Source organism: Notolepis coatsorum (genome assembly GCF_963971535.1).
Source record: "Notolepis coatsorum genome assembly, chromosome: 1".
In the NCBI taxonomy this organism is placed as follows: domain Eukaryota; kingdom Metazoa; phylum Chordata; class Actinopteri; order Aulopiformes; family Paralepididae; genus Notolepis; species Notolepis coatsorum.
Window position 1 is genome coordinate 218,203,101 of NC_140165.1, and position 24,293 is coordinate 218,227,393.

General features: G+C 43.6%; 1 protein-coding gene across 1 annotated transcript in view; it reads right to left on the reverse strand.

Moving 5' to 3' along the window:
• Nucleotides 1–219: 219 nt before the first annotated feature.
• Nucleotides 220–24,293, reverse strand: part of pid1 (phosphotyrosine interaction domain containing 1) — a 125,002-nt gene continuing 100,928 nt past the window's right edge. The window contains exon 3 of the mRNA XM_084332923.1: nucleotides 220–2,628. Within this exon, the coding sequence (XP_084189049.1) occupies nucleotides 2,116–2,628 (513 nt within the window). The 3' untranslated portion in view covers nucleotides 220–2,115. The remainder of the gene's footprint in view (nucleotides 2,629–24,293) is intronic.

Consider the following 24,293-nt stretch of genomic DNA (forward strand, 5'->3'; position numbering starts at 1 on the left):
TTTAAAATAGCTATCAACACTTATGCTGTAATATTTGGAAACGGATACATTTGTATTTACATAAGCTTATTGAGTGAGATTCAAATACAATGTATATTTATAATTATATATATATATATATATATATATATATATATATATATATATATATATATATATATATATATATATATATATATATATATACTGTATATATATATATTTATATATGTACTGACCGGAGCCATCAGATCATTCTGCTTACATCACAGACCAGTGTCCATTCCCACTGATAGTGTCCAGTCTGTTCCAACAGTCTGCTTAGAAAAGGACAGGGACATGGCGTTCTGGAAGGGGGCGTGGCGGGGGTTCCTCCACTTGCCCCAGAATGGCCCCTCAGTTGCTCAAGAGAGGCAGCGCAGAGCGGTAGAGCGGTGTGGAAACTGCTCACGGACTCGGGGCACACCGAGCCTGGACGACAGACATATTTCCGTTGCAGTGTCCGTCTGTGGTACTACAGAACCCAGACCTTGCCACCGCGAATGCCATAATTATACCGTGGAGAGAACTGAGAGAGGTTGAAATGACTGGAGGAGTGAGGAGCTTGCAGCACGTTGGACTGATCATACATTCGGCAGAGGGCCAGAGGGTTCAGGCATTCTATCGGACGGCTGTGTTTTGGGGTCCTAGAACCTCTGTCTTTGTGACTCTCACATTCACGTACCCTTTTTTTTTTCTTTCTATACAAGAGGAAAAAATTATAAAAAGTGGAACTTGGCAAATGGACACAGTACCATGTCTGATTTAAAAACCCTCGCTAAGCATCACAAATAGATGCCGCAGGATTGAGAAGCTTGCACCTCTAGCTCATCATTAGGCAATATCAGGTATTTCTCTCTTTCTCGCTATCTCTCTCTCCCACCCTCTCTCTCTCTCTCTCTCTCTCCCACCCTCTCTCTCTCTTATGATGCACACACATCACACTGATCAAAAAACTTACAGACGCATAACCAAATGCTGCCAAACACAAAAACAAACACACACACACACACCCCGACACAGATCAGGACAAGAGTAAGAGACCAGGTTGATGGTAGAGAAAGGCGAGGCACATAATTGACATATAAGACACAGCTTAAAGATTTTACTTTTGGTATAATCAAAATGTGATATGGATAATAAGGGTGTCATCCATGGCCTAAAATGTAAAATCTATTTATGAATGTCAGTAACTCATCTCTAACGGGTCCATTATACATTATATTCTGTGTGATCCATTCAGGTTCCTTTTAAAAACAAGCACTGAAGAGAGCCACAGGCAGAACCCCTTGGCCTCATAGTCCTATGTAAAGCCAGACACTGTGAAGGGGGGTGTCTGAGTTGGGTGATAGTAACATGGTGATATGGGTGGAGTGGAAGGTTCTCCCCGTTTATTTGGATCCCTGTCAGCTGTTACCAAGGTAACAATTATTCTCCTAGGGGCCGTAAAACATTTAGAATAAAAAAAAAGGTGTTAAGATTATTTTCATCCTGCTTCTCAAACTACTAATGGGCCAGATTATTTTCATCCACCAAGATGGTGCCACAGGCCTGCCTCTGGTGGTCGCCACGGGACAAAAGTAGCAACGGGGTCCCAAGCGAAGAGCCTACATTTCAATTGAGTCCCCCTGGCTGAAAGATTTCTGGAACCCTAGTCTAAAAGAATCTCTGCTTGCCGCGGGTGAGAGACAAGACAACAGAGGAGAAGGGGAATGTAGCCGTCTAGTCGATCTCTAACGGGCAGACGTGCAGGTGCTTGAAAGGATGGACCCCACAGGTGTTTGGGGGCCTTTCTCTGAAGAGGCAGCATTTTGCTTCACTGTATGTAAAGGTTAGGCGTCGTATGGTTCCTTTGTCCTCTAGCTTCCCTTGCTCCTAAGCAACCGCTTCTTCATCCTTGTCATTGGTGAGGTCGGTCTGTGGGGTTCAAATCGTTCACATTCCATGTTGGTACCAGGAAGAGAGAAAGAGAAAGAGAGAGATTGAGAAAGAGAGAGAGAGAGAACATATTCCATTAGGCCGGTCACCCCACCTCCTTACGTTGGGAGGGAGGGGTGGGGTGGGGGGAGGGTTCAGATGGTTCGAAGGGGGCGTCTCTCAGCCGTCGTCGGGGGTGGAGTCGTCGGGGCTGGAGGAGTCCTCCGCGAGGTCGTCGGAGGAGCCGCTCTTGTGGATGCGCCCGTCGCTGCGCATGCTGCGGAACGTCTTGCGGAAGGCCTCCATCATGGAGTGGGCCAGCTTCTTGGCCTCCAGCTTGCTCTCGCACTCCACGGCGTGGCAGTCCATCTGGAAGGACAGGTCGTCGTTGATCTCCCGGTAGATCCAGGCGAACACGTTGGGGCTGCCACTGTGGTCAGCCGTGCAGTAGGCGATCCTCGCCACCTGGTAGGTGTCCATGGTGACCGAGGCCTCGCCGTGGCCGTCCAGATGGTGCAGGCGTACCTGGAAGGGCCGGATCTCCAGCAGGGAGCTGGCACCGCCGGACAGGAGCTGCTGTCGGTCGCCGGCGGCCCCCCGGACCCGGCTCTCCACCAGGCCGACCACCGCCGACTCGGTGCAGCCGGACAAGAACTGCGTCCCGGAGATGGTCACCTTGCCCAGGTAGGTCACCTGGGAGGGGAGAAGACAGATCGTCTGTGAGACTCAAAAGGTTTTTTAAAACTTGTCCTGCTAAAAAGTAACATGTATCATGAATTTGTCTGGGGACCCACTGCTGATTTAAAAAGATGTTAATGGTACAGTATGTACTTTACAACAGGAATGGACAGAATAAATAAAAAGAGAAAAAAGTCATGATCCAGATTAAAAGTTCAAACATTGTGGGTGGGATCCACTAAGAATCGATTGCGCGGTGGGAATTGCACCCTTAGTTGGCTCGCGGGTCTGCAGTGCACCTGACAGCGCTGTTGGCAGAGAGAGAGAGCTCGGAGGACGTTCACTTGTTTAAACAAACTGTATAAACGCCATAATATTGTTGATTAAAGTTGGGACTCTGTCCCTTTCAAAGTGGAGCATGGTGTGGTTTGCTGTTGGTGTACTGAGAACGCAATCGAAATGTATACCTAATCTAGGAAGCGCAGGGTTTTTGGAAGTGAGTGTGAATGAGAAAGTGTGCGAGCGCGCGCGTGTGTGTGTGTGTCAGTGGAGGTTATTCCATGACAACACGTGAAACACAAATTCACTCATAATTCATAATTATCATTAATTTACATATATATATATATATTTCTTTTTTTTTTATTATTATTATAATTTTTATTAGAAATGTTTTCCTCTGTAAAAAAAATGCCAGTGAATTTTTCTTTTCTTCAAAAATGGCCAAAAGTGACAGCTCTGAGCTCTCTGATCAGGCCTGCAGTCAGTAATGGCTAGCTGTCAATCACTCAAGTGCAACTTTCCCTGCACGGGTTGATTTATTCTATTATCCAATCAAAATAGGCTATTTGAGGCATCTAAGCCCTGCCCGTGCAACTTTGCGCACGCTACTCACGAACGCAGGTTGAATGATTGACAGCCCTCGACGGTCTGAGACTCAATCAGAGAGGAGCTGCGAGACATGGCATAGACCACTGCACTTCCGCGTTACATGGAGCTTGTGAGGAGGAGGGGGGCGGGGGGACGAATGCGCTGCCTTCCCCCCCGAACCTCCCATGAGCTCAAAATACACTTTCCATGGGATAAAAGAACGTGTCTCGACTCGAGTCGGACTTGTCACGATGGAGAAGCTGCAATATTCAATGGAAGATGAGATTGGTCACTGCTTTGGCTGTTGTGTGGTGAGTGCATTTAAAATATATATCGATTATGAATTCTGTTGTGTGGTGAGTGCATTTAAAATATATATCGATTATGAATTCATTGGCCCGCTGTGGCCTTGCGTGTGTAATACACCAACACGGTTCCCGCACCAGGTAGCCCCCAAGGGCCACATGAGTCACGGCAAGCCTTGCTTGCGTTTCTAATCAAATATTAATATCGCCACGGGGAGGGGGGGGGGCACAATCTCACGGGACAATGGGATTGACCGATATGTTTGACCAATATTCCAATGTACAGTTTTGCTGTACCATTGAATCAGAATGGTCTGTTTTATTGAAATCGTCACAGCAGTATAGTTTGTTTATACTTCAGAAGTATGATATTTAAACATGGTCCCCAAAATGAATGGAAGCGAATGAGGAGCCTGACACCTGGGAGGAATGGGGGTGTTGCAGCGTTGGGGATGTTTAAAAAATATAATTTAATCCTTCCTAAAATACCGGAGGTGGATCAGTGCTTCAGATTGGGGCCCCGCTCCATTGGCAATAACGCTAAGCCCAGAGTGATATTGGTTATACTGTGCCAAGTCAGAATAAAAGAAATGATTATTCGTGAAACTCGCAGGATGAAAGGCAATCTGAAATACATGGAGGTACCAATACACTGCTTTGAAGATTATTGTCGTGATGTAGTGGAACTGCGTGCCAAGTTCAAGACGGTGATGTCTCAACTATACCTGGAGAAATACAGACCCCTACTAATATACCCTGCAATACTTCGCATTGTCGACAAACAAGGAGCAAGGGTTCTCCTCAACTCGCCTGAAGATGCAGCCAAATTCCTGTCTGAACAACACGCAGAATAGTGTATAAATGGCCTTTTAATCTCAGTTAGGCAAGTTCACCATATAGTACAATCTTTAATAACCGAGGATTTGGGACAGAGAGACCTACGTGCTCAGAGTTTTTGAATGCTTTCCCCGACGTGTTTATATTATTGCGGACATATTGGATTCAAGATTGGAACACTCCAGAACATACTGGAACATTCAAACAATGTAAAAATGTCATATTGGAATAATCTAGAACATCGAAGCATTCTTTGATATATGGAACATTCTGGAATATCAGCAATACGTGGTCATTCACTCTACCAGAAGCCCCTCGGGGGAATAATCAACAGCTATCTAGATGCAGAACCACAGAGCCATCTTAGCCGGCCGGCAGAAATATCACTCTACACAACGATCATCGCCCACCCCGGTCAGGGGAAATGCTGCATATACATATTTAAAAACTGTTTTTTATTAATGGGAAATAATTCCACTACTTCTCCAATTTATACTTTAGATGTTTAAGCATAGCAATGCTCTTTTAAGATCTAAGTTAATGTTCTCTTCCTTTTACTTGTTTTTTTTCTTTTTCATCCGCTCTCTCTGATTTATTGAGGCTCTCTCTTCAGTTCAATACCTTCATATTATTCATGGGTTACTATAAATTACACAAGTTCATATAAAATGTAAGTGATTAGGGCATGACAATTGAAGCTTATTTTTGGTCTTTATTTTTAGTTTATCTCATTTACATTTTTATTTATTTATTTTTTACGGGAAAGTGGCCAAGCCACAGTCGACATTCTACTTATGGTAGAATTTAGAGTGTTAGATCCTATGGTATACATAGGAATGTTAAGGATAATTGGATCATTCTGGGATATCCGGTGGTGCAAGGGAGGGAGTCATACGCAAAGGTTGTGTTCATGGAACGCAATCCTGTACGACTCTCGGTGGGAGGGAAGGGTAGGGGATTTTTATTTGTATATATGTATGTTTTTAAGCTCGGCTCTCAACGGGACCTCACTAGTGGGATGTATATCTATTATTGCCTCGCACTCTAGAAGCATTACCAAAAATTACAATGCAACATGTATAGACTATGGCTAGTTTGAATATAATGATATGGAACACCGGGGGAATAAATAACCAACTCAAACGCAAAAGCGTGCTCACACTGATGAAAAAAGAACATGTGGACATTGCTCTGCTAAGCGAAACGCACATTCTAGGGAAAGACATAGATAAATTAGCGGACAACATATACCATAATATCAGTCACTCCTCTATTGGTACGAGAACTCGGGGTGTAGCAATAGTCGTTAAACGTAAGTTGAATATTGTACTAAAGGGAGTATGGTCTGATGTAGAAGGTCGGATAACTATAGCTAAGATTGAACATAAGAACAGGAAAATAGCGTTGATAGCGGTATACGCCCCAAATTTGTACGAAGAAGATTTCTTCACTACATTAACCAATGCAATGTTAGACATTCCCGATTACTCATTTATAATAGGAGCGGATTTTAATGCCATCTGGAACCCAAGGATGGACAAATCTTACCTCGCCTTTTCCAGCGAACAAAAGAATTCATCGAAGGCATTAAAGGATTGGTCAAAGATTACAGGTGTAAATGACTTATGGCGGTTACTTAATCCCACGACCCGAAAGTACTCTTGTCGATCTGCGAGACATAATACACTATCCAGAATAGATTATGTCTTTGCATCACAGAGACTATTTGATAATTATGAAGTGGAAATGATACCCAACGCACTATCAGATCACTGTTATTTACTCCTTAAAGGTACATTTGGTATACTATCCTCCCGAGCCCCAAGATGGCGATTTAACTCGTTGCTGCTGAATAACAAGGAATTCATTACACAACTCAAAGAAGCTCTTATAGTATTCCAACGGGAGAATGCAAACTCGGTGCAAGACCCCAGAATAATATGGATGTCGGTAAAGGGAATGATCAAAGACTTCACGGATAGCTTTTCCTCCAAAATGCGCAAGAATCAAAGCACAAAACTGGATGAGCTGGAAACGCTTTACTCAACGTTATTTAATTCTCTGAAATACAACAACTCAACTCGACTAGAAAATCAAGTTAACGTACTAAAAATAGAGATCAATGCCATATACAGACAACAATCGGAAATACAAATACGCAGCACAAGACAACAGCAGTACTCCCATGGTTCCAAACCCAGCCACCTATTAGCCATGCGATTAAGAATTAATGCAACATTTGCAGATATAACTACCATTAGAGCACAACAAGTACTTGTAACAGATCCTGTAAAAATAAACGATACATTCAAAGTATTCTACTCCGACTTATATAAATCAGAAATGACCTTCGATCAAAACAAAATGGACACATTTCTTAATCAAATTATTCTCCCTAAACTTTCAGAGGATGACGCTAAACAGTTAGAAACACCGATCACACTAGAGGAACTCAAGAAGGCCATAACCGCAATGAAAAGTGGTAAGGCTCCTGGAAGAGACGGTTTCCCATCAGAAATGTACCTTTCTTGTTGGGACATAATTGGCCCCTTATTACTAAATATGATCTTATACTCAGTCAAGGAATGGGAACTTCCATAAAAATGACAATATTGCACTCATAACAGTCCTCCTTAAAAAAGACAAAGACCCCAACGAGTGCGGTAGTTATAGACCTTTAAGCCTCCTCGGAACAGATATCAAACTGTACTCTAAGGTATTAGCCATCAGATTACAAAAGCATATGACGTCTTTAGTTCACCCGGACCAAACTGGCTTCATAGGAGGCCGCCTGATCACTGAGAACATAAGACGTATACTGCACGTACTTGATGCCGACAAGGAGGACACCATACCTAAGGCGTTGCTGTCCCTGGATGCTATGAAGGCCTTTGACAGGCTGGAATGGTCGTATCTGTGGGCAGTGCTAGAAAGGATGGGGTTAGGAAAAGGATTCATCGATATGATTAAAGTATTATACAAAGACCCATCGGCCATGATTACAACAGGCACAATCATCTCCCAAATATTTCCGGTATCACGCTCTGCCAGACAGGGTTGTCCTCTTAGTCCCGGACTGTTCAATTTATCATTAGAGCCTTTAGCACAATATATAAGACAATCCCAATCCATAGAACCAATCGTAATCAAGGGCACACAACAAAAAATTTGTTTATATGCGGACGATGTAATATTGTTCATGAAAAACCCCAACACCACATTGCCTCATCTGCTCAAGTTGATTGAGGACTTTGGTGATTTATCGGGATTTAAGATAAATTGGCCGAAGTCGGCTTTCCTTCCACTTAACACCCCTGCAAAAAAAGATACAACCCTCCCAGGACAGATACCGATGGTAAAACATTTCAGATGCTTGGGAGTGGAAATATTCCCTACCATAAGACAAACGGTGAAGCACAACTACACAAAAATCCAAAACAAAATCAAAGACGACCTTGATAGATGGGCAAAACTTAAAAACACAGTACAAGCACGGATATCAATAGTTAAGATGGATGTACTACCTAAAATCAACTTCTTCAGTTCAATGCTACCGTTACCCCCTCCAGAGGGTTACTGGAAAAGATTACACTCCTCCACATACAAATTTATTTGGAATAACAAACCACCACGTATAAAAAGATCCACCGCACAGAGAAATAAAGCAGATGGTGGCATGGCATTTCCAGATTTTTTCCTATATTTTAAGGCGTACACATTAAGTCCATTGACAACATGATTTGACTCCCAAGCATTAGCATCCTGGAGAAAAATAGAAGAAAACATAGTAGCCCCACAAAGACTGAAGGACATAGCATACACTAAACTACCAATCAAGCACTGTGAACGAAAATTTGGCCCCATAATTACTCATGCGATCCGGATATGGCGTGAATCACAAAAAAAAAATCCTAACCCACAAAAATGGCACAATCATACTCCCTTATTCAATAACAATGCACTCTTAATTGGAAAACGACCTATAAGATTCCCTATATGGGAAGAGCAAGGCATACACTCATTAGGGGATGTTTTTAACAAACAGGGTTTTTGTAGTGATAAAGAAATACGCAAATTTTTTTATCTCACCAAGTCCACATGGCTTTTTCACAAACAGTTAGAGCTATGTTTGAAGTCTCACGGTGTTCCATTAGACAGACCAATTGAACACCACAGATACCACAAATTCTTCTACGCAAGAGAGACATCGAGAGGTTTTGTTTCAGAATTGTATCATCAATTACTAACGTCCTCGTATGAAACCCTCCAACTTGACTCTGTCTGGAGGAGGGATATACCAGACCTGGAAAATGACTTTGATTGGCAAGGAGCCTGGGCAAATGTCCGACTTACATCAAGGAACCCGGATCATCAACAAATCAATCTTAACTATATTCACAGGACATACTTGACTCCTATAAGACTGTGCCGAATGGGGCTTAAACAAGATTCCAAATGCACCCAATGTGCAAATGGGGACGAAGGGACATTTATGCACATGTATTGGGACTGCTCACCAGTTAAGGCATTCTGGAAAGATGTGGCCCAACAAATATCAAAACTCGTATCTTGGAATATACCTGTACACCCCTCGGTATTATTATTGAATGATGTTTTTGAGTTTGCAGTGAATCCACAGCTAAAGAGATTGGTTTTATCGGGTATCACAGTAGCCAAAAAGCTGATCGCATCACGCTGGTTTCAACCGGAAAAAATGTGCCGTAAAGTCTGGTTTCTTACATATCTCGATGTAATTTACCATGAAATATCTACAGCAAGAATTCTGGGTCTCAATGAATCCAAAATGTCAATGTGGTTAGAAGTGGTGGAGAGAATAAAAGCTAGCTTATAATGGTAGTGTCTGGTTAGGTGCGAGGGATAGTGGAGGTACTTCTCAAGGTGGGGTCCGGGAGGGGGGGGTTCGAGCTGAGCATATGTGTGTAGGTTTTTTTAGATAACAGGTATTAGGGGTATATCTTATATAAGACAACTAACTAAAATGTGATCTCATTGGATGTGCCCTGACAATTAATGCTTGTATATCTTATCGTGTGTTGTCATGTTTGTTTATATGTTTGTTTAAAAAAAATAAAAATAAAAAATAAAAAATACAAAAAATATAATTTAATATATAATATAATATAATAATTTTGTGCTTCACCAAGAAATTTGGTCAGCAGCCGCCGCTGGTGTGTGTGGGTGCGAGCGAGCGACTGAGAGTGTGTGTGTGTGTGTGTGTGTGTGTGTGTGTGTGTGTGTGTGTGTGTGTGTGTGTGTGTGTGTGTGTGTGTGTGTGCGAGCGAGCGAGCATGAGAGAGTGTGTGTGTGCAAGCGGGATTTCCCCGAAAAGTATCTGTCCAATAGAATGAACGACTTGGCGACTGCATGTCCTTTGTTTACAAATTAGGTTCGCTCAAAAAAGTAATGACAGTCTCTCTCTCTCTCGCTCTCTCTATTCAGACTTGCGCGGCACACGTAATGACAGTCTCTCTCTCGCTCTCTCTCTAGTCAGACTCGTGCCACGTGCGTAATGACAGTCTCTCTCTCTCGCTCTCTCTCTCTCTCTCAACTCAACTACAAATTAGGTTCACTCAAAAAAGGGCAGTGTGAACACAAACCAAAATCAAACAATGTATCATTCTCACATTTGGTCCACCACACTTTCAGATGTGAACACGGCCATAGCGTTTAGGGCTTTGCTTATTTACCACCATGTCTGTGAAGACGGTAGGTGCGTAGCAGGGGAGGAAACTAACTTTTTGGCTTACCAGCCAACTGGCCAGTATCTGATTTTTTTTACCAGCCAAACAGATTTTTTACCAGACAAAAAAAATCGCTAATTGTGATAATTACTTCTTTGTATGTCAAGCCGCGTCAATGTTGTGTATGCATCTGGGTAGGCACACTGTGCCTTTAAGACAGCACAGTGGTCTTACGACAGTGCTGTGAAGTACCGTCAAGTGTTGTGGTAACGTCAGTTGGGTTGGTGTGCTGTTGTGCACAGTGCACTGGTTGAGCTAGCCCCTTTCGTGACTGCGATGTGCAAGCCAGGGGCTTTTGAGCATGAAATAAAATGTCTAACCTTACGTCGTAGTCCGGTGCTTTTTTGGAAACATTATAGTCATAACAGATACACCTAGCTGGCTGCTTTGAGCACACAGGGCTAACGTTAGCTAGCAAGCAGCTATAGCTAAAACGCTAACTAGAAGCTAACCACTGTATACAGTTCCAGTAGACTAACATTACACCTCTGTGATTTAAATGTGTCCTTAGTAACTTATACTCGAGGGTTGTACTAGGGTTGGATGCAGTTCCCCGTTGGTCAGTCTGTCTGTTTTCCATCTTCTGCTGTGTTTAACGTTATCTGTTTGCGAGTGCTCCTGATGGCTAGCCTAGTACCACGGGACTTTTATTATTATATGTCCGCGGGTTGGCCAGTACTGCGCAAACGTTTATTAAACATTATATGTCCGCGGGTGGTCTTGTGCAGTGCTCTCGTGGCACTGTCAACTAAAGCGAACACTCAGAAGACGCGCACCGTTTGCCAGTGCAGTGATTGCAGAATGTTTTATTTTTTTGTATACTCGCCAGCAGGGGAGGAAACTAACTTTTTGGCTTACCAGCCAACTGGCGGATATCTGATTTTTTTTACCAGCCAAACGTAAAAAATACTAGCATTTGGCCAGTAAAGTGGCCTAATTTCCTCCCCTGGTGCGTAGCAATAAGTGGTCGGTGTAATTGGCGCAGGGCGTTGTGGATACCGAGCATATTTCGACAAGGCTCATTTACATAGAAAGGGCACATGTTCCGCCCATATTACCTCATTTAAATACGCGCCAATTGCACCGGAGGCAATGCTGACGGAACGCATGCGCCACCTTATTTCACCCGTTGCGCGTCCTCTGTGGATACCAAACAGAGTTTCAGAGAGATATGCACCGGCTTTGCGTTGGAAAAAGCCACTCCACTTCCCACGTGGTGATGATGGTGCTGCTGACATCATGAGGCGTGCGTGTGTGTGTGTGTGTGTGTGTGTGTGTGTGTTACTCCCCTGGGAGCAGTTGAGCTGCGGTTGCACCCAGAACAGTAGAATACCATAGTAATGACACATACTCATACATGCATGCCATGAGACAGAGATAGAGAGAGAGAGAGAGAGAGAGAGAGAAAGAGAGAGAGAGAGAGAGAGAGAGAGAGAGAGAGAGAGAGAGAGAGAGAGAGAGAGAGAGAGAGAGAGAGAGAAGAGAGAGAGAGAGAGAGAGAGAGAGAGGCAGAGAAAATAGAGAGACAACAAAGTGAAAGAGAGGAGGGTGAACAGGGCTTCGTTTTCAGCGGGACCGTGGCCAGTTCAGGCCTGCATCCAGGAATAATGGCTGACTTGTGCGAGTTCTCCACACGATGTGTTTTATGGGTTTATAAAAACACACAGGGGAGGAGCCTGCTAGGGGTTGAACTCTCAAACGTATATATATATTTTTTTGCTCCAGTCTGTGTTTACAGTGGGGTTGAGGAATATGTGCTCTCACAGAGACAGAGTTCACTAAAGCTGGTGGCCGACACTCTAGGACAGGGGTTCCCAAAGTTTTCAGGCCGCGCCCCCCGAAATAACGGTGTCAGAGACCCGCGACCCCCACTATTATAGGAGGTAAACAAATTTAAATTTTTTTTTAAGTTTAACACATTTTTTGTTACGAAGAATTAATTTCCTGCATTCTGGTGCAGGACTTTTTAAATTTGTACCCTTTAACACTTTCCACGCCAGACCCTATGATAGTCGGGTTAACTCGCTGAACGTTCGGCGCCAGACCCGAGTATAGTCGGGTTTTGGTCGTTATTTCTTTTATTCGCTATTTCCATTGATTATCCATCCAGGGAGCCTGATGTTATCATTGGGAATGGGTCTGAGATCGCAAAACTCCAATACCGCCGCCTGGTGGGTTGCGGCCTGTATTGCACATAATTTGAAACACTCTGTATTCGTGTGTGCGTTGATGAAATAGGTCCGGGCGGACTTTTCCTAGTCGGGCATGACGAGCGCTTATAACGCATGGATTTATAAGAATCAAACACTCCCGATTCATGTTCTTTGGTGGATTATGTTATGGACACGATCGACATCCATACTGCGATCAGATAATTGGAATATACAATGTCAAATGGGCAATATTATTATATCCATAGCTATGATATATAATATAGTTTGATTCCTGCAAACACCGCCACGTATTCGTATACTTTAAAGCGCTGGCCTTTCAACAGTAACAGTAAATAGCGCCCTCTGGCGCTGAATGAGTTAAATGCCAGGGTTTGTGATGGCATCACAAATTATTGTTAAAAAAACATTTAAAAAAATGCATATGTCAACACTGATTTTGATGGATTTTTAGTTTTTTTGTAATGTCAGATTGCCATAAGGGACAACATTTTCAAAAACGCCATAAAAATATTATACAGTATGTTGAAATAATTTACCACTTTTTCTTTCATAAATCTTTTATTCAACTTCAGCCTTGATCATAACCACCACATATCAATTCATTTTATAATTCTAACCATTTAAATGCCAGTGTGTGTGATGGCATCACAAATTATTGTAAAAAAAAAATAAACACACAAAAAGTGAAATATTTGCAATATATCAAATGCAAAGTAGATTTTTCTGGGGGATTATTACAGGCTAGCATGTGTCATTGATTAGCTACAACACTGATTTGGATGGATTTTTAGTTTTTTGTAGAGAGAGAGAGAGAGAGAGAGAGAGAGAGAGAGAGAGAGAGAGAGAGAGAGAGAGAGAGAGAGAGAGAGAGAGAGAGAGAGAGAGAGAGAGTTCTCCAACTTGTGTGAGTTTAGACTGTGTTACCCTCTGTTGCAGTGATCTCCTGGTTGTTCCCCACCTAGGTTATCTAACTATCGCGCCACTGCAACTAGAAACACTGGCCTGGCCTGCTTCTAAGTTCATTGGCCTGGCTGCATGAAAAGAAAAATAATAATAATAATTATATTTTTTTTATGAAATCACTACATTCTGGAAATAATCTTGCGCCCCCTCTAGTCGCGACCCCACTTTGGGAACCACTGCTCTAGGCTACAGACTGTGTATCCCTAGTGTTCAAAACCTTTTCTTGGCGGGAAAAGGCAGTTGGATGAGGTGACGCTGGAGCTCTCTGTTGAAGCCAATACTAATCAAACTACTTCAGGAAGGCGGTTAGTCTATAGGCGGGGTGGCTGGAACTATTGACTATTTTGTAGGGATGTCCGATATTATCGGCCTACCGATATTATCGGACGATATCGGCATTGAAATGTGATATCGGAAAATATCGGTATCGGTTTTCAAAAAAATATATATATATATATTTTTTTTTACATTTCTATAACCTTTATTTACCCAGGCAAGCAAGTAAGAACAAATTCAGATTTTATTTATTGTCAAAAGTATAAAGTGTTAATTCCACAACAAGAGATATGTGATGTTAATTACCTGAAATTATTGGCAACCCTTGTGTTTATGTATGCTATAGAGCAGGACTGGGAGGTATACCAAATACACCGTTGTCCACGATTACATATATATTACAGTATATGCTTACTGTTTATTTTGTAGTTAACTATTTTGAAGTTCCGTGCAGCTGTACTGGAAAATAAAATAGCCCTATGGGTATGGAATTGCACCATGACAAATGTATTACAAGAAAAAGACACAAAAAATATGTGATATCACATTGTAATTTGTACTGGAAAAATAATATACTGTCAAATACCGTCAAGAAAACATTGGCCACCCAGCGGAACCGAGGAAGCCAATGTTCCCGACCAGAAATAACCATTTGATCACAACCTAGAGACAGGAAGCATTCCTGCTCATGGTACAATAAAATGCTGGGAGCTTGAAGGGACTGTGCTGCTGATACATGATGCCAGAGTCTGATCCAACTAAATATTCCTCTAAAAACACAGTCCTGCCTGTATAAACCTGTCATGAAAGACCCCAAGTGCACACAAACACACACACAGACGAAGGGGGAAGGATGGAGGGAGAGAGGAGAGAGAGAGGAGAGAGAGAGAGAGAGAGAGAGAGAGAGAGAGAGAGAGAGAGAGAGAGAGAGAGAGAGAGAGAGAGAGAGAAGAGAGAGAGAGAGAGAGAGAGAGAGAGAGAGAGAGACTGTATACACCCAGTTCCCTGGCGCCGCAAGTCAGCCTTCACTCAACTAGGAACCAAGCAATCGGAGACGGAGGAAATTATCAAAATTCAAATGGTAATTCAATCTCCCAAATAGGAAAAAAGAGAGTGAGAATAAGATGAACGAGAGGAACCATAATGACTGATCACTGCTGCTTTGACGTGAGACACCACAGTGAACTGTGGAAAGCAGGGTTAGGGCTGACTGACTGGTGGAGGTGTCAGTGTGGTTGTCACCAGCTAACCGCCCCGGCCCCCAGGCTGTTCCCCCAGGCCTGTGGCGCTCTGTGCTGGATGATGGATCTGCTGCTGAGTCCTCTGTGTCCCGTTCTGCGGTCCTCACTGATATAAACCAGGAGAGGAGAAACAACGGCTGCTCTCACTGACTGGGACACTACGGGACCTCTTCTCTGCCCCTCACAACTATTCTCTCTCTCTCTCTCTCTCTCTCTCTCTCTCTCTCTCTCTCTCTCTCTCTCTCTCTCGTCTCTCTCTCTCTCTCTCTCTCTCTCTCTCTCTCTCTCTCTCATGAGGCCCTGCTGTATATCCATGTCAAAGCCCCTCATTGACAGGCCGTTGGCTTTGGACTCCTGTGATATCAAACAGACTAGACATGGTATTTGCGCTGGTCACTCTGAGGGGACTAAGAGAGGGAGGAAGGAGAGAGGAGGAGAAAGGAGAGAAAGAGCGAATGAGGGAGGAAAGGGAAGGGGAAGGTCCTATGGCAGGGGTGTCAAACTCATTTTCACAGAGGGCCACATCAGCATTATGGTTGCCCTCAAAGGGCCAAAGACCGTATAAATGTTAATGTAAAATAAATGTAGCTACACATTTACATATTGTTAAACATGGTGTTTCTGTATTTATTACTTATTCAAGTTATACATATTGCATATTCATTTGCATAAATGTAAAAATATATGTTAGCTTATGTTATTTTAACAAATAATTTTAGTTTATCAGAACCCCATATTACTCCACCAATCAATGATCAAACCATTCAAGTAAATAACAAAGAAGAATATCATCAAATACAAGCTATGACATTAAGTTTGTTCAAAACCTTTTTGTCACAGTCAAGAGGGGCAGAACTAACAACTGTGAGCTGCAAAGAACACGTGGGACAGATGTAGCAGATGTTACAAAAACAAATGGCTGCACACAACCTTGCAGAGGCCATACATCCAACTAATGGAAGATAGTTTAATTAACTTTAATTAACAGATTGCAGAATGGGTACAGTACAGTACAGCTCAATACACACAATTGTTAAGGGGATGCAGACCAGAGAAAGACTTTCGACTTGTTTACATCAGGGTCCCCCATTTTCAATTCGTAATGAAATTGCTATTATGTGTCTGCATGAACACACAACTGTAACTGTACTCAAAAATAACAAAATAAGGGTTGTCTCAGTTCACAACTATATTGGTCAAGTTTTGGGTGGGACTTGTTTGCGTCCCTACAGCTTCTTATTCAATTGAGCGAGATGCTCGGTTATGTCACACAGCCAGTTTGCATCTGACAGTTCAGCCAATATTTCTTCAACCCTTTGTTACCTATTCCGCCTGGATCGTTTTTGTATTTTGGGCTCTAAAATTGTCAAAGAATGTCTGAGGAGTAAGTGCTTTTTGGCTTTTTTTCCTTTGTTACCTCAGATGTTCAACATACATGTATGTGTAAGAATGTGTAATAACTAAGGCTGTCAAAGTTAGAAGCTTTATTAACCGCATTAACCCACAATTATTTTAAACACTGGTATTTTTTAACCCAATATTAATGTAAAAAAAAAAAAAAAAAAAAAAAAAATTTTTTTTTTTTTTTTACCTGAGCTCTTGGGGGGCCACATCAAATGACGTGGCGGGCCGGATTTGGCCCGCGGGCCGTGAGTTTGACACCTATGTCCTATGGTATTGAAATGTTGTCTAGCTGCATGCTATTGAATCCACTGACCGCATTGTGTACATGCATGTGTGTGTGTGTGTGTGTGTGTGTGTGTGTGTGTGTGTGTGTGTGTGTGTGTGTGTGTGCAGGGTGTGCAGGGTGAAAACTACAAAGGAGCCAGGGGGAGCTTGGCTCCTCTTAACACAATTTGCGCCAAAAACGAGTTAACTCGTTATTGCCCACCATGCGTTCAGCGCCAGAAACGATTTAACCTGTTTTTGGGATCGTTATTTCGTTTATATCTATTCATAATTCATAGCTGCAGCCTCTGGTATACCCTTCAGACCCTGTCTGAGCTGGCAGACGGTCAACACCTCTACTGCCATGCAGAGCTATTGCATCCCATTGGAAATGGGCTGGTGTGTTTTAGGAGCCGATCTGAGCTGGGCGGGCGGGGTTTAAATACTCAGGCGAACCAGGTCTATACAACGATGGCATGCAACAGTAACCCCGCCCGCCCATATGTAATGGTCGGTAATGTGGTACGGACCTCCACGAGCAGTATTTAGAATGGCGATCAGATAATTGGATTATTTCTTTGGCATTACATCAGATACAAGGTAAGAACACTAATATATAAATTTGATCGTTGATCTGATATTTATTTCTACCGCGATCAAAGCTATCTGTGTGTAGGTGTATGTGCTTGTTACCGTTGACTGTGGTGGGGGGGGGGGCGAGCGCCCCGCTACGACGGTCATTTCAGGTATGCACGACGAGATATAATAATGTCTATAAAATCTAGCGTTGATTTCAGGATGATTAGATAATCATCCGAAAAATTACAACGTGATGACTGGATTACACTAAAATGCCTTTTTCTCGTCTTTTTCCTGGAATTACTCAAAAGCACCCAAACCATACTCTATTCAAAACGGTATAAAACGGAAATGTACGGATGAAAAAACAATCTGTTTCGGGCAGTGGCGGCCGCCAGTAGGGGGCGCTAGGGCGCCGCCACCTCTGGTTGAGAGCAATGAGAAGAAGAACTTGAGTTTTTTTATTTTAGATATTTTGAAGGCTTGAAGCCCTAAAAATAAACTAAACATGTTTAAAATGAATAATAATTACTATTAAAATGCACAATACCGTTAATATAGCAAGTATAAATCATTGTTTTTTGCATGCTATTTATCCCCGTTTGTGATTGACGTCAGTGACGTCAGTCTATTAATAACTACCCTCCAAATCCGGGGCGCTCTACAAAACGCATTGACGCATTGATTGATTGGCAAGCGGCCAATCGTAATGAAGCTAGTAAATATATTTTACCCTATCAATGGTCATAAAAATTATCTGGGGAGGCGGGCTTTGGGTGGCTGGATGGTCGCTGTTCCAGGCACTCTAAGCAAGCACTCTGTGCTCACGCCCCCCTCCACTGTGTTCACGTCGTCAGCAGTCATCACCAGTTAGTTCACATAGAGAAAAGACTTGCCTGCCTCATGGTTTCGGTTTACTTTCAACTTCTCAAGGACTGACTGAGTATTTTCATTTCGATTTATAGTTAGATAATATAGTTTAGAGCATGGATAATTCTGTTCAAATCCATCAAATCAACACCATTTGAAAAATGGACACAGCAAGGAAAAGCTCACATTGAAACAACTTGGACCACATCAACCTGAGATCATAACAACAACAACACTTACAGGACCTGATGACAACAACAACAACACTTACAGGACCCGATGACAACAACAACACTTACAGGACCTGATGACAACAACAACACTTACAGGACCTGATGACAACAACAACACATACAGGACCTGATGACAACAACACTTACAGGTCGGACCTGATGACAACAACAACACTTACAGGACCTGATGAAACTTTCTCAGCTTATTCTGTGACACCTGTCCTGTAGTTTCTCTAACACTATGCCGTCCGAGAACGAGTATATACGTGTTTAGAAAAAGAGCGTTGTGGACCAGAGCCACGAGTATATACGTGACGAGTTGTTATTGTTTTATTCCATATTTATAACGCTTATTAGGTACCCCGATCCACTACCAGCATCTTTTCAGATATTTGATTTTCGAAACATGCAGTACCGGCCAAACCCGCTTAGGGGCGCCATCGCTCCACTGCAGTATCATGTGAATTTTAGAAAAAAATAAAAAGTACAGTTCTGTGGGCGGATCATAGTTCCTTGATCCCAGCCGAACATCCTCCATCTTGGATCAGCTTGGCGAGCGGTTTTTTCTTCAGCGTGGAATAATGGGATTTATGATTAGCCAATGTGCATATCGATCTACCAGAATCCGATGACTGGTGAGGAAATGCTGCCGGCGATCACATGGCCTGACGGTAGGATAATATTACCCCAAATTACAGCTGGATTGGACATTGTTATTTATAACGTAACGTGATCGGTCAATGAAAATGCCTATAATTGAACGCACACTGTATTGCGGATCAATAATAGTAATCGGCGTTCCCCGCCGCCCCCATTTCATCCATAGATGCTCTGTAATAGTCCGGATGCTACGCAGTTTGTCTTATTTCATTCGTATATATACAGCAGAAATGGCGTTTGATATAACGGCCGCCAACGTTTAGCCTTCCTGCAGAAAAGCCTAGACGAAAAGTGCGTTATACCTTTTATTCACGACGCTATAAAAATGACAACCAACCGATGGATTTTTATTTTCTTTAAGCCATTATGAAGGCACGGTTTATGCACTCAAGTGACAATGAGAATGGACAGATAGCAATACTATAAATGATATATAAAGCTCTTAGAAAGTACAATCGGTTTTGTTTACTTTCTGCTGTCCTCTGAGGCCTAAATCGCCGGGCCGCGCCGGTCATCATAGTGTTAATGAAGTAAGTAAAAAAAAAAAGTAAGGAGTAAGTAAAGGAATGTTCAGTCAATATACATATATACAGAGTAACAGTGAGGTTTATATTATGTGTAGTTTTTTATTTGTATTTCTTTAATTCGCTCTGTACAATACATATTTAAGTCTAGAGGCTCTCTAGACTAGAGCACATAGTTAACACAGTGTGTTGTCATTTACATGGAGAAATGGCGCCACCCGCCTGGGAAAATGTGGTATTGCACAAATTATGATAAAAAAATCGGCCATGCGCATGCGCCCCCTCCCAAATACAGTCTCACGAGCCGCCACTGGTTTCGGGCATGTTGACTGGAAGCAACCCACTGACAGTTGACGGCATTATTAGACCCATAGATATAATATAAGATATATTTTAAGCACTCGCAAATGTCGCAGTCCATTGAATAAAGACCTGGCGCTAAAGGGGGATCAGCGCCCCCTGCTGCTGGCAGTCAATGTGTTAATAAGCCATGAGCTCACCTGAAAACGTGATTTGTGAATTTTTTTGGGGGGGGGGGGGGCTCTATAATATGAATTGACAATGTGCTTTTTGCCACAATCTTTTGCCATGTGCATTTCTGTATCATGCAGTGAATCATTCTTACCAACCGATGCATGCATTCTAGGGCCGCTCGACTATGGCAAAAATCTAAATTATTATTTTAATTGATATCGAAATCAATTTCAAAATTATTAAACATGATTACTCATTGATTTGAGAACGTCATATGATGACGACTGAATTAGTTTGACCTTTCTCGACCAAACGCTGCCTTTCTGTCATCTTCTACAACTTACCAAAGATAACTGGACACGCGTCCCGTGGCTCCCCTCCTCCCTCTCACAGCGAGCTGTTACTGCTGATTCATCCCCAGTTTACTGTAATAGAGATCTAGGGGATCGAATCTAGGGGATCGAATCCAGCTGTGGTGCCTCCGGGTTGGCCCGACCGTCCATACTAACACAATTGGCAGTGTTAGCGGGTGGGAAAACCCGGCGAGGGTGGGTCCTGGTCGTTGTAAACAGCGACTCCTACAGTTCGGTCGGGGCGCCTGCACAGCAAGGGAAGGATCTAGGAGAGGTAGTGTGACCTTCCACACGTTACACTCTCCCAGTGAGAGTCCGCGCTGCCAGGTGAAAAGAAGTGGTGAGCTGGGTACACATGTGTCGGAGGAAGCAAGTGATAGTCTCCGCCCTCCCGGACCGACGGTAGGGGGGTAGAGTGCGCAACGACCAGGAAGGGGATTGGGAATTGGCATAACGATTAACATTGGGAGGGGAGAAAAACGGAAAAAGAAGGGGGGGAAAAGATAATAATAAAAAAAAAAGTCCTTTCTCAGTCCTGCTCAGTTCGCACGCCAAGTCAGCATCGATATTAATTCACTTGGTTTTAGTTGTCAGTAAAGAGTTGTGTCAAAAAGAAAGAAAGGAAACTTCACTTATGGGCAGCAGCTAGTTCTAGCGGAAGCCGAACTAGAATGGAGAAGTAAGTAAGTAAGTAAGTAAGTAAGTATTTATAAAGCACCTTTCATACATGTCATGTAGCTCAAAGTGCTGTACACAATTATAGGCATATATAACGATAAAAGCAATAAAGTCATAGTGATCAGTTAAGATCAATGTTAAAAAAAATAAAAATAATAATAATAATAATAGTAACGTAAAAATGAAAATAACGTAAAAACAGTCATTTGCTTACCAGTTTGGGAGAACAGGTCCGCACAAACATTTCCGCTCAGTGGCAACCGGAAATGCACTAAACCAATGCATTTGTATGGTAGGTAGCAATGTTTAGGTCTTATAATGCTAGTAAGACAACTCCTTCCCTCCACTAGTCTGAGGGTCCACCTTGGCCAAGTGTTAGTACCCTCTCTAGCCTCCATACCTAGGGATACAGGGTGCCGCACTGCCTTGTGTCTGTCTGTGGCGTAGGGATACGCAAAGGCTAAGGGAGAAAACCCTGAAAGAAGAAAACCGCACTGCCTTGTGTGTGTAGGAATAAGCCAAGGCTAGGTCCACATACACACATCACCAAAAGCTAATAATGTGCAGTTATTGGACCTCATTCACAAACATTCTCATAAGTGTCCTCGTAAATAACCTTGTAAGAGGTTCATAAGAGGAAACCTACGATGTCCTCCTCTGGATTCCTGAACGTGTGGAGAGGTGATGATCGCAACTGAATGAAGAACGTCCCTCATTATTAAACTGAAAGCGCATTCTCATACACCTGAATTTTCAGACAGAAATGCCCCGCCAGCTCCTTATAAGGGAAGGAACCGTCCGTGAATGCCAAAATCGTCCCAAAAAGCTCGTAAGTGGAGCTACGATGAAATGTGCTTGTAACTTTTCTTGTAAGTCCATTGATGAATGAGGACCATTGTCTATTGTCCCTTTAAGATATGGAACAGATTTTACAGAGGAAATCCAGGTTTTCCAACACAACAAAAATTATCCATGCATCCATCCATCCACCCACTCACTCAAAGCATCCACCCACCCACCAATCCATCCATCCGTCTATTCATCCATCCATCCACCCACCAATCCATCCATCCGTCTATTCGTCCATCCGTCCACCCACCTACAGTATCCATCCACCCATATCACAGAGTGGGTCTCTTCTTCTCTGCTCCTACAGGCTGCAGGTCGTCAGTCATCTGCAGGAGGTTTGCTGTCAGAATGTTGGCTGACTGACAGGAGGTCCACAGACCCCTGTCTTCTCTCTCCATGTGTTTCTCCTCTGCCTCTCCTTTCTCCTCTACTCATCTCCTTCTCTCTTCCCTTACAGAGAGAACGCGGCGAGCTCTTCCCTCTTCCCACCCATTCCTCTTATCTTCCTTCTCCTCTCCTCACCGGTCTCGCTTCTCTCCTTTATCTCAACTATATTGGTCTCTCCCCTCCCCTCCCTTCCATCTCATCTCCTTTCTTCCACTCTCATCTCGCCTCCCTTCTCCTCTCCCTTCCCCTCTCCTCTCCCTTCACTTCTCTCTTCCACTCCCCTCTCCCATCCTTTCCTCCCAGCTCTGCTTTTCTTCCCCTCTCCCCTCCCATGTCATCTCCCTCATTCCTGTTGTGTCTGTCTGTCTGTCTGTCTGTCTGTCTGTCTGTCTGTCTGTCTGTCTGTCTGTCTGTCTGTCTGTCTGTCTGTCTGTCTGTCTGTCTGTCTGTCTGTCTGTCTGTCTGTCTGTCTGTCTGTCTGTCTGTCTGTCTGTCTGTCCGTCCGTCCATCCATCCACCAGCCATAAGATGAATGACTGATCATGTGAACCCATATTACAGAGTGGGTCTTCTCTCTCTCTCTCTCTTCTCTCTCTCTCTCTCTCTCTCTCTCGTCTCTCTCGCTCAGTCTCTCTCTCTCTCTCTCTCTCTCTCTCTCTCTCTCTCTGTCTCTCTCTCTCTCTCTCTCTCTCTCTATCTCTCCCCCTCTCTCCTCTCTATCTCTCCCCCTCTGCTCCCCCTCTCCCCTCCCTCCGTGGCTAATTGGTAACAGTGCCAAGCTGTGATGCTGATGAACAGAACATATTGGTTCCATGTGAGGAAGAAATGGAACCTAGAGAGACACAGAGAAAGAGAGACACACGGAGGACGCCATATCCCATGTGCTGCACACAGCAGCATCACACCTGGACAAGAGGCAGGGGAACTATGTGAGAATGCTATTCATCGACTACAGCTCGGCATTCAATACCATAGTCCCCTCCATACTCATAGCCAAGCTCAGGGACCTGGGCTTGGGCTATGACCTCTGCCAGTGGGTCTTGGACTTCCTGACTGGCAGACCCCAGGTGGTGAGAGCAGGCAACTGCACCTCCTCATCCATCACCCTCAAACATAGGGGCCCCCCAGGGCTGTGTTCTGAGTCCCCTCCTCTACTCCCTGTACACACACGACTGTGTGGCTCAGCGGAGTAGCAATACAATCGTCAAATTTGCTGACGACACAGTGGTGGTGGGCCTGATCTCTGCCAACGACGAGAGGGCCTACCTGGAAGAGGTCAAGGTCCTGGCGGGATGGTGCCAGGAAAACAGCCTCTCCCTGAACGTCAGCAAAACAAAAGAGATGATTGTGGACTTCAGGAGGTCGGGGGTCAAGGACTACAGCCCCCCTCAGCATCGACGGGGCACCGGTTGAGAGAGTCAACAGCTTCAAGTACCTCGGAGCCCACATATCCGAGGACTTGAAATGGACCATACACATTAACAGTGTGGTGAAGAAGGCACGACAACGCCTCTACTTCCTCAGGCGCCTAAGGAAGTTCCAAGTCAGCCAGAAGATCCTTAAGAACTTCTACTCATGTACAATAGAGAGCATCTTGACCGGCAACATCACCTCCTGGTTTGGGAATAGCACTGCAAAAGACCAAAGCAGACTACAAAGAGTGACACGTTCAGCCGAACGCACAATTGGAGGGGGGCTCCCCACTCCTCCAGAACATTTACAACAAGCGTTGCAAGGGGAAGGCTAAGAGAATTATTAAGGACTCGAGCCCACCCCGAACAACTGCCTCTTTGAACTGCTGCCGTCAGGCAAGCGACACAGGAGTCTCAAGGCGAGCACAGAAAGACTCAGAAGTAGCTTCTATCCCCAGGCCATCAGGCTGCTAAACGAACAATGAATGAACACTACACAACAACAACCACCAAACACACATAGCACACACATCCACACGCACACACCTCACTTTAAACAAACACA